We start from the raw sequence: 16,316 nt of genomic DNA on the forward strand, positions 1-16,316 counted from the left end.
CAAGGGATGAACACCACACAGAACAGGAGACCTTCTCCCCAGTACCCCAATATTTGTCATTTAAGTCTATTCCTTTTGCTGAACTGGCAGCCTGTTAATGTAGATCTGTTTATCCTCAAAACAGAAACAGAATGACTAAGTGAACATTTCCCCCAACAGTAACATCTTTTTCCTGTGCTCTGAAGGACAGGAGCAGCAGTGCAAGGGTCTCATTTTGCTTGGTCATCTGAGCACAGGGCACCTCTTTTCCTAGGGCTTGTGTTGGCATAGTGGGACTTGTGCTCAGGGCTGCTTTCCAGAATGAAGCAAGCAGCCAAACACTGAACCTGGGCCAGACTTGCAAGCAAAGCTCCCTTTTTTTTTCTTTTTTTTTTCTTTTTTTTTTCTTTTTTTTTCTTTTTTTTTTCTTTTTTTTTTATTCCTCTTTCTTGCGTGGTTGCAGCCACACTAAGGCCATGCCAAACCAGAAATCCACCAGCAGCAGGTCACTTGCACTCAGTAGCAGTGCCAGTGCCACCCTCATCCTGTTTCCCCCCTGCCATGATGGCGGACACCAGCCTTGGTGTTGCTTGAGGAGATCCAGCAAGACATCCAAGCTGCTGAATTTTGTCTTGTCGATATTGGCACCTTTTCTGCTTTTTTTTTTCCCTTTCTACCATAGGATGCTATCTGATTCTAGGACAGCATGGTTTTTACACCACCTTCTCCCCATCAGGTATGACTTTCTCTCATGCCCTGTATGTCCCATGTTTTCTTTGGTCTTACCCCTCCACCCAATCTGTTTGGTAGCCACTTATACCAAACCACTGCTGATACAGGAGTTTTGTGCCCCCACCTGCTCCACCAAACCTGCCTGGGTCTTCTTTTGGGATGGGAATAATGCCACAGACTTCAGCTAGTCGTGCTGACTTTCTGCCTTGATTTCCCAGTGTGTATAAAAACGGGGCTTTACCTCCCTTAAGCATTGTGAGAATTAATTAATGTTTATGAAATGCTTTTGACACATAGGGGTTGACCTGATCGTGCCTATACTATGATTTACAATAATGTAATTCCATTGACATCCGAATCCCTTTATATGCTAGGGTGAACATGTTCAGAATTAGGCAGAGAAATATCTCTAAAGAAAAGGCAGGTTCCTTGCAAAGAATTTAAATGAAATAATCACTATTACCTTGTAATTTATGATCTGAACACAATTTCCTATTTTGGTAAATAAAGCTCAGATGATTTCTTGTGATGTGCATATCATTAAAATTCCAATATTGTTGAACATATGTTGTTTTTCTGTTTAGCTGTTTTTATTCTCTTCTTCAATCAAACATACTTTTTTTTTTTTTTAAGGAAATGTCAAATGTTAAAAACAATACCAAAATCTCACAAGCTTCCAACTGGACAAAGATATCACTGTCTAATTTTTTTACTGTCCTCAGAAGCTCATTTGAGGCATAGTGCTGTTATCTGAACTCAACTCAATTTCTTAAGCTTGCATTATTAATTTTGCGTCATGGTAAGACATTTATTCAAAGAGGCAGCTAGTTCTTTCCTTTAAAAGTGATGTTATTTGCAGGAATGACCACACTTTTTTTTTTGAAATGAAGTTATGCAAATCTGATCAACTAAAGTAAATGTTTCATAAAACCAATGACTGTTTAAATTGTGGGACTAAATTGTTTGTATATAAATATTACCTTTTATATTCCATTTGAGTTTTATGTAGATGAACACATTACTTTAATGACCTGCATTTACAGAGGGAGACAGGGAGAGTCTGACTCTGAAATCCTCGGCAGCCAGATGGCTGCCTTTTCTTGCATGAGATTAAAAGATGTTTCTCATTCACAGCCCTGCTTCGGAGGCAAATTAATATAGCCAGCTAAATTGCTTGTGTTTTTGGAATAAAATTTAAAGAGAACTTTTTAAAGCAATTGGTGTCACAGGTTCCTAGAGCAGATTGCTCTCCAGGTACAGCATGCTGGTTTTAAACATTCAGTAATTAATGGAAAGTATTCCGTGTTAATTGACTGCTTCAGGAAAGGGAAATATAATGACTCCTTATTAATCATGAAAAGAGACATACAGCACTGAGGCACTGCAATAATTGCACTAACGGTTGAGAAATGTTAATTAATGAAAAGAACAATGATGTAAGAAATTAGCTACATAATGCTTGCTGCTGATGGAGATTGTGCTTTAAACACATTATTTAGCATGGCAGCCACTGGTTGTTGCCTTAAATAGCAGGCACCTCTTACCCTCTACTTCAGTCAGCCACAGAGTTCCAAATGTTGCCGGTGTTTTGGTTTTTAATGAGCCAAAATACACTCTGCAAAACTACATTTTCTGAGGAGTTTTCAGTTTGAACTCCTGAACTCAAAACTATTCAAACAGATTGACAGCATTCAGCTTACATAAAAATATTGTAAGAGAGCATGTTAGTGTTTGTGTCGTAGGGAACAACTTGTTAGATGGGCTGAGCTGAGCAGGTTTGCTACAGAAGATAACTGCATCACACAACGTCCCGTCCTCTTTTTTTTTTTCCAATTTTTAACCAGTCACCTGTCCCCTGAAGAACTCACAACCCATTCATACATGTGCCTAGCATGATGTAAAAATGTGTAGGAAAATAAAATAAATGATAGTTCTGGCAACTAATCCACCAGTAAGGAGCTCAGTCATAAACAGAATGAAGACCCCAAGGTTTTCACCATCATTTTCTTGCACCTTTGAGACATCAACAAGGTGAGACAGGTTCATCACTGGGAACATTTTAGTATCGGTTACAAATAAATTGCCTATAAGTGCCTATCAGGAACAGGATTTGTTTCTTAGAGATGTCTTCATATCTGCATGTCCATTTGTGCAAGGAAATGCCAACCTATGAGGTTCTCAAAAAATATTCACAAGACCTTTGTGATAATTTTGGCATCCTAAGTCACATGGCATCTTGGCTGTATGAATAGGGATGGTAGTAATGTAGGACAAAGGGTAAGTAAAGGAAGAATAACAAAAGCACTCATTATAGCTCTACCCTTGCAATTGAAAAAGGATACATGCAGAAAAAGAAAAAAGAAAGAAAGAAAGAAAGAAAGAAAGAAAGAAAGAAAGAAAGAAAGAAAGAAAGAAAGAAAGAAAGAAAGAAAGAAAGAAAGAAAGAAAGAAAGAAAGAAAGAAAGAAAGAAAGAAAGAAAGAAAGAAAGAAAGAAAGAAAGAAAGAAAGAAAGAGGCTAAAAATGTGCAAAATTAACTTCAGTCAAACAAAAATGCTTATATAAAGAACAGTTCTTAACAGGAAGCCTCTGCAATAACAGAAGATAGAAATACATCCCTTGAATCAGTGGCATCACAGTAATCTAAAAGCATTGTGTGGGGAGAATCAGTCCTACAGGAGTATAATAAACCATCAGCACAGTGCTTCATGCATGATAGGACAAGGACAGGAATGGTTTCACCCCTCATCCCTCCAACCCATGTGTTTGTTGGCCTTTGCTGATTTTCCCAGGACTGCTCTCTTGTGGCCATTCCTCCACCCATGTGTTTTCTCTCTCCCAAATTTCTTTTCCAGGTGGAACATCCTTGGGCTCCAAGGCGCACTCCTCAGCTCCTTCATCGAACCCATGTACTTGCACAGCATCATTGTGGGAAGCCTCTGTCACACTGGTCACCTTTCCCGGGTAATGAGCCATAGAATAGAAGACATTGGTCAGCTGCCAGCTTCGTACCGGCGCAATCAGCTGCTTCTCAGTGGTAAGTGAACACCTGCCTGCAAGACAAACGAGCCCCTCTCCCACTGCTAATTGCTCAGGTCACTAACAGGAAAGTTTACATGTTTGTGAGTAAATGATTAGCCCGTGCCGCCTTTTTTCCTGCTGAGTATGAATTTGTAGAATGAAGAAGCGTGCTTTTAAATTCAGTGACCATGAAAAAGATCAGTAGTGGATAAAAGCCAACTAGGAAACCTGTCAATACACTAACTGGGAAAAAGTTATTCATAATAAAATATATATATATATATATTATTTTTTTTTAAAGGAGGTGGAACTGTTCTGTACATTTTAGTTTTAAGTCTTTCATCCTGCTCTCCCACACCCAGAGAGGGTACAAAGGTTTGGGGTCAGGAGAAGCAGTCCTCACATCTCTGGACCCATGCATGCAACCCCCGACCAGTGCCCCTTAGTTGGAGCCCTGCTCCTTCACCAGTCGTACTCAGAGCAGATGGCTCAGAGAAGGACTGTGGGTTCATGCAGGGGTCCCTGCCTGCTCAGGACACCTCCTGGAGGCATTGCTGCTCCCTGCTGAGCCTGCTGCCAGTTGTGTGAGCAGCTTGGTGGTTCCCAGCTATTATTTGGGCTTCTTCCATTGCCACCACTTCTTTCCAGCCCTTCTCCCTACCCCAGGTCTCTGGTCCTTTCTTCTTCATCTCTCCCCATCTCCACCACAGATTACTTAACCCCCAGCCAGGCAGCGGTTGCCCAGCCTCGTCCCAGCAAAATCCCACAGTTCTGAATGCCTTTCAGATCCCCATGAGGCATGTAAGGACACTAGCTATGCACATTCAGACCTTTATTTTGCTCTTAGACACTGATAACTTTTTCAGGAGGATTTACTGAGACACCGGTACAATGTCAGGAGTACAGAGATGGGAGGTTGGGATGCTTTAGTGGGGTGTAACATTGCCTTTCATAGCCCTCTAGGTCCCGAAGTCATGGAAATTGTTATTTTATCTTTTATCTATTTTTTGGTTTTTTATTTGTTTTGTGTTTTTTTTTTTTCTTTTTCTGTGTCCTTGTGACAGAATTAGTTTAGCTGAGGCAGAAGTGATAGTTTAGCCACTGGGGAAATTCTCAGGTTCTGTGTGGTTTTGTACATCTGGTAAGTGTAATATGCATGTACGTGTTATAAGGTGAATAGGTCAAAAGGCTTATCTTGTTTGAACAGCTTATCTCAATTTTTAACTCTTCAGTGCAGCTAGCCAAAGCCTGTGTAATGCAAGTATGAGGAAACTGTGCTCCACACTCCTCATCCTCCTCCGTGTCCCTCCTGCCCTGGTCCAGCCTGGGCACCACTCAGCCCCCTCTTCCTTCCCACACCACTCCATGGGAGGGAGGAAGGAAAAACCTCTCCATTTCCCAAACCTGGATGTTATTTTGCTAACACACCCCTGCTTTCAGGAGGCATCTGCATCTCCCACCGGGGAAGCAGTTTGCATCCCATGCCACTTCTGCCAGCCCTAGGTCATTGCAAGCCCACCCATGTGTTAAGATCAAAATCACACCCAGCCTGACCCCCTGGAGGACTGAAAACACAACAAGGGATTTAACCACAGAATAGCCATTGTTTGGCTGGGTTGGACTTGCAGAGAAGACATAATGGCTCAAGTGTGTGTTTATATCTGTAAGTAATTGCCAGAGATTTCAGGGCAGTTAAAAGTGCATCAAAGGGGCACTGGTGGCACTCCAAGTAGTTGCATGCTTCGTGGCCGGCTTCCTCCTTCCCTGAGACTGCTGTTTGAAAAAGCTTTTGCTTTGCTTTCAGAAGTGTTTGTGGGTTTTCTTCAGCCTAGGAGAAGCAGTGGGAGGAATCTGTCTCTCTCTGTCTGCATTGTTTTTGTCTCTAAAGCCATTATTTGTAATCTTCCCTCCCCCACAAGTCCCGGGGAGCCCACACTGCAGCCCTGCTTAGAACTTACATCACTGAGCCTTGTGCTGCATTTCTCTTAGCTGGAAAACTGTGCTGACAACATATTCAGTGACTGTGAGAATGACCACCTACCAAAAGCCACACCGAATTCATTAAACACTAAACCACAGCAACCTCGACCAGGCCCTTCCACCTCCCACTCCCCTCTCTGGGATCAGACCAGCTGGGGATTTTAAATTGCAGGAGATCTCCAATTATAAGGAGACCAATTATTTTGGCTCTTCATCGTAATGCTACAAGCATTTCAGTGGAGAGAAGAGTCATACTGTGTGATGAGATATCGTGAAATATCTCCTTGGCCCCACAGATAAATAATCAGTGAGCTTTTCTACTCATAGTAGTCCCAGCCAGATGGAAATCCTTTCATTCACTGGAATTACTCTTGGGTGTATGGTTTAGAAGAAAGAAAAACACTGTTTAATTTTTATTTCTCTTTCTCTTAAGACTGAGGCTGTTCTAAAGGGTATAGTGAAGAGGCATGAGGCTTTGCTAGGAGGGAGAGGAGAATGAGAATAGATTTCATTTCATATCCCACAATGCTCAAGTTCGTATTGTTTGTACAAAGACTTTTCTTTTCCTTCAAGTTCCTACAGTCTCCTATTGTACTCTTTGTTGTGTTGGTTTTAAGGAGGATGTTTTACATAAAGGAGAGAAAATGATCTAGATTATTTGGGAGTTACCTTTCAAACAAAGTCAGAACAATTACTTGTCAAAAGGAAAACTTGAAGAAAAATGTTACAAAAAGGATCAAAAACAGCAATCACAGAATATATCCAGGTCTGCCATCCCATTTGCGTCTGGCATGAGTCTCATGGTGTTTGCTTTGAAGCCTCTTCTCTTGCATTCAGACAACGATGTGAAAATATCTTCCACTTACCTAAATATGTATATTGACATATGATAACTGGGAAGAAAAAGTGTGAAAGCAGAACTGGCACAGAGCACTTTCCAGGCATAGTGCAAGCCCCCTGCTCTCATGGACACTCACCAGGAGCAGAGGGAGGTCTGGGGCTGGACATGGAACGGGTGTACAGCCCACACCTCCCCACTGATGGGCACCCACAGCCTGCTCTGGCCCCAGTGCCACCTTTCCATTTCCTCTGCACAGTTTTTTTCATGGCCTTTTTACTGATTTTGTGACCCATGGCAGCTTCTCACAGGAGGGTGTTTGCTATCGCATTTTTTGGCACTCATTCTTTTTGGGTGCTATCTTGGCAGAGCTGATGTGTAGTGTCAAACAGCAGATTTTGATCTGTTTGCATCTTGTTCTGTACAGAGGCGTTTCAATAGCTCCAGGAGCTATCTGATTTCCAGGCTTTCAGTTTATAGTCTGTTGCCTAGGTGAACTGGAATCTTAGATGCAGACTGATCTGCTATCTCAGGTAAAAAAAAAAAAAAATGAACGAGGTATTAATACACCATGAATGTGTTTACAAATCCTGGGTGAGGTTATGATTTAGCTGTAATTCTCTTCTACACGGCAATGAGTTTGGTCCCAGTGACTGAGCTGATTTCTGCAGTTCCAGCTTTGCCACCAGTACAAAGTGGATGTGCCATATATTCTTTTCTCTTCACTGGCCACCTTTCTCTCACTGTGTGTGCTCAGTTCTGCCAGGCTCTTGCAGCTCCCTCCCAGGGCAGAAGGGACCGTGATGGAAGGAGCAGAAGGGGAGCACATCCCTCACTGACATTGCTGAAGGGCCATGGGCAGGAGCTGCCATGGAGGCAGCATCCCCATCACCACCAGCCCTTCATAGCTCTCCTCCTCCGTCACAATCCCTCTCAGGGGCCTACTGAACTCACCATGTTTAGAGGTGGTGGCAGATGCCTCGTTTCTACCAGTCCCCATCTCCTCCCACATCATCTACTGCCCACGTTGTCCAACCTATTTGGACAGACTCAGATTGTTCCATCTTTTCCAGCTTGGAAAGCTCCAGATGTTAACTGTCTGCTCCCAGAAGCACTAATGAGCAGGGCGAAGCAGAGCTCACTCCTGTACTGGAAAATAAAATACACACTTTATTCCTCTTATCTCCTCACTAAGACTCATCTTTTCCTGGTTCCAGGTACGAGAAGAGGGAAAGAGGTAGACATCATGAAAAGGACGATGTACAGTAAATGGTTACAAAGGGTTAGGAATACACCTAATTAACAATAACTCCATCACACAGACATCCACAGCTGACCTTTTGGCAACCCTCCATTATAGCCAAGGGAGATCTCACCCACGTAGGCTCTGTAGTGGACTGCAGACTGTTATCAGATGTCCAAAACTGGCCACGTGAATGACACAGAGGTCATTCAGTCACCACAGGCAGCTGAAAACATCATCGCTGTAACAGTCTGGAAGTAAAGATGTATCACACTTAAGCATGTCCGAAATACTGCCGTGGTGACTTTAACTAGATCTTGAAGAAATTGTCACATCCTGCAGGGTAGGAATCTCGCAGGCAGAAACAACGTGAGGAGTTGTTTTATGTGCTGGTCTGTGATGTCTACATGATCTTCATTAACTTGGATATAATAATACCTCTGTGGTGCTGGAATGCATGATTCATATTTTCTTATCCCCCATTTATATCACCTATCATCAAGAGTACCCATCATAGAGAAGGTCCCCACAATTGATAACAGATAAATACACCGGACCAGGAAAAGCACTCTTGAAGGAATTCATGGCAAAAGCATTTTGTTTAGTTCCTTTAAAAACTGGTCATCCCATTAAAGCCTTCCCGGAAGATTTCATTCAACAACCATGACACTACTGTCAACACCATACATTACAAACTCAGAGAGTGAGAGCTGGGGTTGTTCAGCCTGGAGAAGAGAAGGCTCCAGGGAGACTTCACAGCGGCCTTCCAGTACCTACAGGGGCCTACAGGAAAGCTGGGAAGGGACTCTTTGTCAGGGGGTGCAGTGGTAGGACAAGGGGGAATGGTTTTAAACTGAAAGAGGGTAGGTTTAGGTTAGATATAAGGAAGAAATCCTTTACTCAGAGGGTGGTGAGGTACTGGAAGAGGTTGCCCAGTGAAGCTGTGGGTGCCCCATCCCTGGAAATGTTCAAGGCCAGTCTGGAAGGGGCTTTGAGCAACCTGGTTTGGTGGGAGGTGTCCCTGCCCATGGCAGGGGGCTGGAACTGGACGGTCCTTAAAGTCCCTTTGGATTGAAACCATTCTATGATTTTATAATTCAATATAATTTTATAATTCTTTCCTCAGGCTAACAAAAGGTTTGTCTGCCAGGTAGGAAAAGCTCTATAGGAATTGCACGTTATCTCTCTAGGGTGCTGAGACCAGTCACATTTAACCAGTGGTGACAAGAGCACATGCAGTGCATTCACCCGAGGATGTCGCATGTGCCGCAGTGAATGACCAAACATTCTCAGCCTCTGAAGGTTTGGGGCTCTGGGTGTTACTGATGTCCTTCTCTCCTGCCAGGGGTTAGTCATGCTGATGCTCGTCAGCCTGGAAAATCTCCTGGCTTCAGCGTGAACTGGATTGTGGGGAATGCCGACCTGGAGGTTATCAACGCCACAACGGGGAAGAGGAACTGCGGGAGCCCCTCACGGCTCTGCAAACACATGTTCTTCGCTCGGTGGGCAAAGCTTCATGGCAAGGTAAGCCTGACACAATGATGGAACATTGCTGCCTGTCACACATGGTCTAGTCCTTACCTAGGAGTCAGCCCTGTCTTGGCAATCTCATGGTAAGAGACCCTGTGGGGTCAGCTGCAGTAGCTGAGAGCACAAAGAAAGCCAGCAGCAGAAACCCAGGCAGGTTTGGAGGGCAGATGGGTGTTCTGGCTCTTCATGGCACTGGAGCCAAGCTCCAATGAGCAGTGAAAAGCCAAGACAGTGCTGAGTGTCCACACAAGCAGAACTGGGGATTTTTCATGTCTTACCCCAAGTACCTCTTTGTCTCCAAGGGAAGTGTTGAACACACCAAGTCTCAGAGGCCTGAGGGATGTATTTGTCATTGTCCTGGAGGCATCTGAATCACTTCATGGCCTACACAAGGATTTAGACTCCCAAATTAAACTGCTCCCTGTCTCACCCAAGTTAACTGATGGAAGCAGGTGCTATGGATTGCCCATTCCCCTCTCCTTCCACACTCCCCCAGATGAGTTATTTAATATTGATAAATCCATGCAATGACACACCTACTTGTCACAAGGTGAAGGCTGTCTGATTTCATTACACTCAGCAGCAGTACAACCTAATGGCATTAAAACTACAAGCTGTATTAGTTAACATAGCCGCCAGCCTTCAACAGCCCCACTTTCTCTAGGAAAGATGGCCATCAGCTCCCCTCATTTGAAATGGTACCATGGTCAGCCTACCTTCACACTTCACTTTAGTTTCCACAGACAGGAGACAGTGGCAGGTCAGATGGATGGCCGAAAACTAGAAGGCGGAGCTTAGGGATGTAGGAAATGTAGGAAGAAGCCTGATATGGAATAAGGAAATGAAAGCAAATAGGGTTTGGGCAAGAAAGGAGAGTGATAGGGAGTGGGAAGCAGGGAGCAACCACCTCCTGCCAGGGCTGGGTGGTGCCTCAAATCCTTCCTCTTGTTGACAGGTGGGAAACACGAAGCTGAGGAGATTTGGGTATGAACATTTTGAAACAGAAATGGGCCTAACAAAAAAAAGAACATTTTCTGCATTCAGGCTCCAAACCAACCCAGGGAAAAGGGGTGTTTTTAAAAGTAATTTCAAGCCAGTGTTGTTATTTTACATGAATAGGATTTGGCAATTTATCAGGGAGTACATTGTCTCCTGAATGCTTGTATGAGCCATTTTTTGTCATTATTCCTAGTTCTGAAGTCACTGTTTCTCCTCTTGCCTGACCTTTCAAGGAGGTGCTGGTGGAGGCAGGGACCAAGGCAGCAAGCTTGACCCTGCCACCTCCAGGAGGAGCAGCAGGAAAAAAGCAGCGTCTCTCCAGCCCTCCTCCTTTCACTGCTGTAAAGTTATTTTGCTATAATGAGGCTTGTCCAGAATCATCCTAGAGTTCATGTAGGGTGAGAGAAAATGAGGACAAGACAAAAATGATTTTACTAAGTGTCCAAACCTTTTTCCTATGTGGAAATGAATGGGAAAGAACAAGACAGAATGATGGCAGGGAAGTCTACAGCCACTTCCACCACCAAGGTCATCCAAGAAGGCATAAGGACAGGTATGGTGGGGAGGTGTAAGGATGAGCCCAAAGGGCTTGTTCTGCTCTGCAGGACACCCGGGTAAAGGAGTCTGGCAGGACTCATCCATACCAAGCAGTAACAGAGACCTGGAGTCTGGGGACAGCAGAAGGGACCAGCCTGGGTTTCGTGCCCTATGCCCTGTCACCGTGTGGTGACACAGGTCCTGACCAGCCATGGGACAGGAGGTGTAGAACACTCCTGCTGCTACCCAAAATGCAGGGATCCTCACAGGAACAAATCCTGGGACAAGCCTGTGGCAGGGCCGTAGCCAGTTTGCAGCCCATGTACCCCCAGCTGGAGCATCGCCCTCCCTCGCTGGCTGGGCCTACACACCCCGGGGCTGAGCAGGCCCGTGCTGTGTGCCCAGATGGCACCAAGCGAAGCAGAGCAGCTCATTTCAGGCTGTGTGTTCCTGTGGACTTTTCCTGCAGTCCCTCTTTCAGCATTTCTGCTTTTTACAGAGAAGGAAAGCAGTGTTGATCGCTGTGCTTTGACAGTGTTTTTTCCTACAGGGTGCTATTTCCCTGGCTTGTAAGCGTTGGACTTTCACCTGCCTGCTAGCTTTAAGGCATTTTCCAGATTTCAGTTTCTTTCGTATAATGTCAAAGACTCACCACTGCTTTGGCGCTGTTAAGGCATTGGCAGGTCAGAGAAGGTTTTCTGCTTGGTCCTTGTGAAAACAGAGGGTGCGTACTGCTGTGTGCGTGCTTGGGGCCATGAGGGCTGCAGGCAGCCGTCTGTCTGTCAGCACAGTGCTTGCTTTGCTGTCCTGCACCGGCCTCCTTCCCTCCAGCACCAGCACAGATCCTGACACTGATTTCTGCCCCATCCCAGGCAGGTTTCACAGCATTTCTGACAGTAACAGATTAAAGAAGGGAAAGGGAGGGTGCAGCAGGAGACTCTCCTCCTGCAGCCTCCTAGTGTTACTTTGAAGCCCTGAGCTACTGGGGTAACCTGTGTGCATTCTTTAAAGATTCCGAGACAAGATTTTTCTCTTTCTTTTCTAAAAATCATTCTAACCGAGAGGCAGATGTTTGCCATTGCAAAGCACACTAAGATTTGCTGATGATGATGCCCACTCCAAGGCAAAGCTGTTTACCTCATTCCTCTTTGCAACAGTTTGAAACAGTGTCATGGGCATTCATTGCTTTCCTGTTGTTTGTTTTTTTGTTTTTTGTTTTGTTTTTTTTTTTGCTGTTGTTGTTGTTAAACCAAAAGCAAACACACAAAGCACAGTGATAGTTTGTTTGTTGCTTATGAAATGTAGACAGGAAGATTATACGGCTACTGAAGCCTCCTGTTTCTTTTGGCTCATGGGTTGATTTTTTTATTATTATTTCATTTTTCCTCTTCTCTGACTCTTGTTCTGCAGCTGAGCACACGAACACCAAGCCATGGAGACATGCCATCGGTGTACAGCGAGGCGAAGCTGGTGGCTCAGACGTACCAGTCTGTCAAGCAGCAGCTGTTTAAAGCGTTTCAGAAAGCCGGTCTGGGCACCTGGGTGAAGAAACCCCCAGAGCAAGATCAGTTCCTACTAACTGTGTAAATCACTCGAGACCTTTGCTATGTGACCAGATCAAATCAGCTGGAGAGGAGGCTAGGCAGGATGCATGAGCCGAGAGAATTGAAACAGCTTGGTATTTAATAGCAAACTCCATGGGAATATTTTCTTTTGATTCTGTATTGGAAATACACAAATATAAATGTGTATGATGCACTGAAGTCGACTTTAGAAAACTGCTTTTTAACGACCCCTTCCCAAGAATGTACCTGCCCAAATAATAATGCCAATCCCACAAAGATTCTGCTTTTCATAGTTTATCGCTGTTGGTATTAACAATTTGAGGCATTAGCAGGCCACCTGGCTGATCCCAAATAGAGTTTGTTTTCCCTCACACAATCAGTGCAAGAGTTGTCACCGAATAACAGAAAATAGTACACAGAGATGGAAGTACCCCGGGCACACAGCAGGTCTCTGAGCATCCATAATCATCCACAAAAACAAGCAAACAAAAAAGTGTCTAACCTCTATGCAAAAATCACCCAGCTCGCTGCCTAAATCTGTGAGAAAGAATTTGGGCCTTGAAGATATGCAGCATTTTTAAACCAATTCCCACTGCTGGCTCTGAGCACAATGCCGGACACCAGCTTTCCCTTGGTGTTTACATTTATTCCCTCTGGCGCCGTGGCCAAACTACTTCCCACCAAATTTTCAATTCTGGCCATGAATTTTGCACACTGAAAATTTTAATTATCTGAGCCCAGTTCATCCCGCATGACCTTTAGGTACCAACGGGGAGTGAGGCAACCTGGGTGTCCCTCAGCCTGCACCGCAGGGCAGATGCTCTCCTCTGTCCACCCCTACACTGCTCTGCCAGGGCTGGGGGTGAGGACTGCTCTGCCCCAAATCAGTCAGGCTGGAGCCAGCACCCAGAGCCTCAGACCACAAAGATGCCAAGGGTCCACCGCTCTAAATTGAGTCATTATGAGCTCAGGATGCTCCCTACAGCTGAAAAATCGCTGGGTTGGGTAGCCACAACTGAGACATCCCAAACTAGACAGCACGTTTGATACTTGTCTCTTTCCTGACTCCATTTCTCCATCTGTTAAATGGGGATAATAATACTTACCTGCTTCTTCTCTGAAGAACTTGGCAGGAGAAAAGTTCTCTGGTCAGATACAACAACAGTGTAAGGTGCAGTGGATTTCACCTTGGCACATAATCCAGTTGTTGGAGGTGCGGTAGATACAACTACGAGCTTGGGTAAGATCTTACTCAATGCAAGAGTTTCCAGATTCTATTTCTGTAAAAATGGAAAGTATTATTATTATTATTATTCATCTGCTGCCTGAAAATCAGGTGTTTTTTTTTAGTTAGGAGATGAGTAACACCTAACAGCTAAACATCTCTCTCATAACTGTGGCTGGGTTTAATATTATCTCAGCTTCAAACCATCCCAAACTTAATCAGAAGGCAGAAGATACAGTCATGGGAGAACTGAGCTTTGATAGTCCCACTGCAGAACCAACCTTCAAATGCCCTGTATATTTCTTTAAATGTTTTTTGTTTTGTTTTGTTTTGTTTTTAAATGACAGAATTTGCGGGTATATAACTACTTTTTTTTCTTTTTATTCCTGTGATTCTCTTTAAATCTGTATATAACATGCTGCTACTGATTTGTGATAATTGTCTTGGTATTTTCTCAGAACTGTCAAGCTGAGTTACTTTTCAAACAACATAAGGCTCATATTTTTCCATGTAATTTCCTTTACACGGGAAACTGTTCCTATCAATAAAGATAGATGCTCTTTGTATAGGGTTTATCATGTTTGGAGAGCCATATACAGTAAATACATTGTTTATTGATGCCCACAATAGAATAGCTACAGTATTTTGATGAGATTTTATTTTTAGATTATAAACTACAAGATGTATCTATAGTGTCTTGTATAAAAACAATTGTGATAAATTAGAATTTTTAAATTAGATAAAAGAAAGCTCTCCCCTTCCAGAAACCTTTTCAACAAAATAATACATTCCATATTAACTACCAAAAATATTAAAAAAAAAAAAAAAAAAAAAAAAAAAAAAAAGACTTAGAGTAGAAATAGTAAAAAAAAATAGAGAAAAAAAAGAGAGACATGTCAGTAATGGAAGCATTTTGTAGTAACCACTTTGTCAATGCTTTGACCACTTTGTCAGGAATTCTGATTAGAGCTCAGAATATTTCTAATGTCTCCTGAAGCTTCCCGCTACCTTCATGTGGTCCTTTCCTCCAACACAGCCATTGCTGCTGCAGCTGCCCTGCAAATCCTGGGCGGCAAAGGCACATGGGGGTGGTGGGAGGGCTCGTGGTCAGTCCCAGGACTGGTGGGGCAGGGGATGCTGCTGGTGATGCCAGCAGTGGTGGTCCCAGGGGCTTCAGCTGCTCCCAGCAAGAGAGGGGAGCCACTGGGCAACCAGAGAGGAGGACCAGGGCTCTAGCAGAGACCCGTAGGACATGGGGAAGCATGTCTTCTACTTTTCCTCTTCAATTTAGTCTTTACCTAGCACACAAGAGACCTCAAAGGCTCCTCCTTACATCTCCCTGCCCTCATCCGCCCTCCTCCAGCCCTGGCACGACATCAGCTTGCTAAGGTGACAACAAAATGCCATGCCTGGTTATTCTTAAGGACAAAAAGAGAAGTGTGGTGAGATTGAATTATCCTTTGTTGCAAGAAATACCTAAACCTAATCTTGGCTTCAGCTGCCAGAACAAATCTAGCGGTGGGGATCGAACTGAGCCCCTGCTTCAGGCAGGCACCAGCCGATCCCTTTGAAGGCAGTGGAGTTGCACCTGCTTGCACTAGGGTTGAATGTGACCTTAGATGTCTACTTCTTCTCGTTATGTGCAGCAACAGAGTGTGGTGGGACCACCTCCCAGAAGCACGCATGACCTACAATGCAGCATTTCCTGAAGCAAAGGAAAACTTGCTCAGTAGTAACTCTTTAGTGAAGATTTCTGTACATAACACGCATGAGTGAATGGCAATACTGTACTAATGGATGTACATTTGTAATATTTGTAAAAAAGAAAAAGAAACAAAAAAGACAACAAGAGAAAATAAATCCGAATTTACATATGTGAATTTGCTGCTAAGTTCTGTAAATGCACTTCAGTGATACCTGATAAGTGAATGTTTCTGTTAAGTGAATAAAATGCCAAGTAAAATTGTTCTTTCGATGTTTGTTGACCATTTTTCACAGTGGCTTAGAAATCAGTTTGCACTTGCACAAACAGATTTTTATCCGTAGGTGCCACAGATCTGCAGACAGTCTGTTCTCACTCAGTTTGGGTTTGGCTGAGCTGGGTCCACCTCTAACTTCATCTTTTCGGGTTACTCTCACACCCCTTGCTTGGGTCATCAGTAGCATTGGCTTCCCCCACAGAGAGGCTTCAGAGGGGCCGTGCTCCAGCTTCAGCCCTGCTCCTGAGCACAGCATGGGCCAGGAAAGGATAAAGGGGACACAGAGGTGGCAGCCCCGCACGTGCCCTCATCCCCATCACCTGGCAGTCCCTGCCAGGGCTTCCCGGCGTGCTGGGAGCCCCCAGCCCACACCTGGGCACTTTGGCCATGGCTGAGTTCACTGCAGGTGGCTCCCAGCCTGTTTTTGCCTCCAAAAGTAGCTGCTAGTGCCCGACCATGGCAAACACTCTAACGTGATTTGGCTGACGAAAACAACTACAAAGCAGTCATTAGGGTAAATTATATGGATGGATTCTGTGTTTAATCTCATTAAGTTTAAAGGCTAAATACCAGAACTGCGTTTTAAACTTTACAGGCATACATCCCGGCCTCGTCAGGCACAGTTATTTCTTTTCCAACTGTATATTGGAAAAACAACAACATAAAACATGAACAAGCTGATATATCGG

At 44.1% G+C, this 16,316-nt stretch overlaps 1 protein-coding gene across 2 annotated transcripts in view; it reads left to right on the plus strand.

The window, feature by feature from the left end:
* Positions 1–15,616, plus strand: part of ADARB2 (adenosine deaminase RNA specific B2 (inactive)) — a 311,487-nt gene extending 295,871 nt beyond the window's left edge. For both annotated transcript variants that reach the window (XM_021269585.4, XM_027450468.3), the window contains 3 exons: positions 3,566–3,747; positions 9,138–9,316; positions 12,269–15,616. In XM_021269585.4, coding sequence (XP_021125260.2) covers positions 3,566–3,747; positions 9,138–9,316; positions 12,269–12,445 — 538 coding nt within the window. In that variant the 3' untranslated portion in view covers positions 12,446–15,616. The remainder of the gene's footprint in view (positions 1–3,565; positions 3,748–9,137; positions 9,317–12,268) is intronic.
* The last annotated feature ends 700 nt before the right edge of the window (positions 15,617–16,316 follow it).

Source organism: Anas platyrhynchos, chromosome 2, assembly GCF_047663525.1.
Source record: "Anas platyrhynchos isolate ZD024472 breed Pekin duck chromosome 2, IASCAAS_PekinDuck_T2T, whole genome shotgun sequence".
Lineage (NCBI taxonomy): Eukaryota > Metazoa > Chordata > Aves > Anseriformes > Anatidae > Anas > Anas platyrhynchos.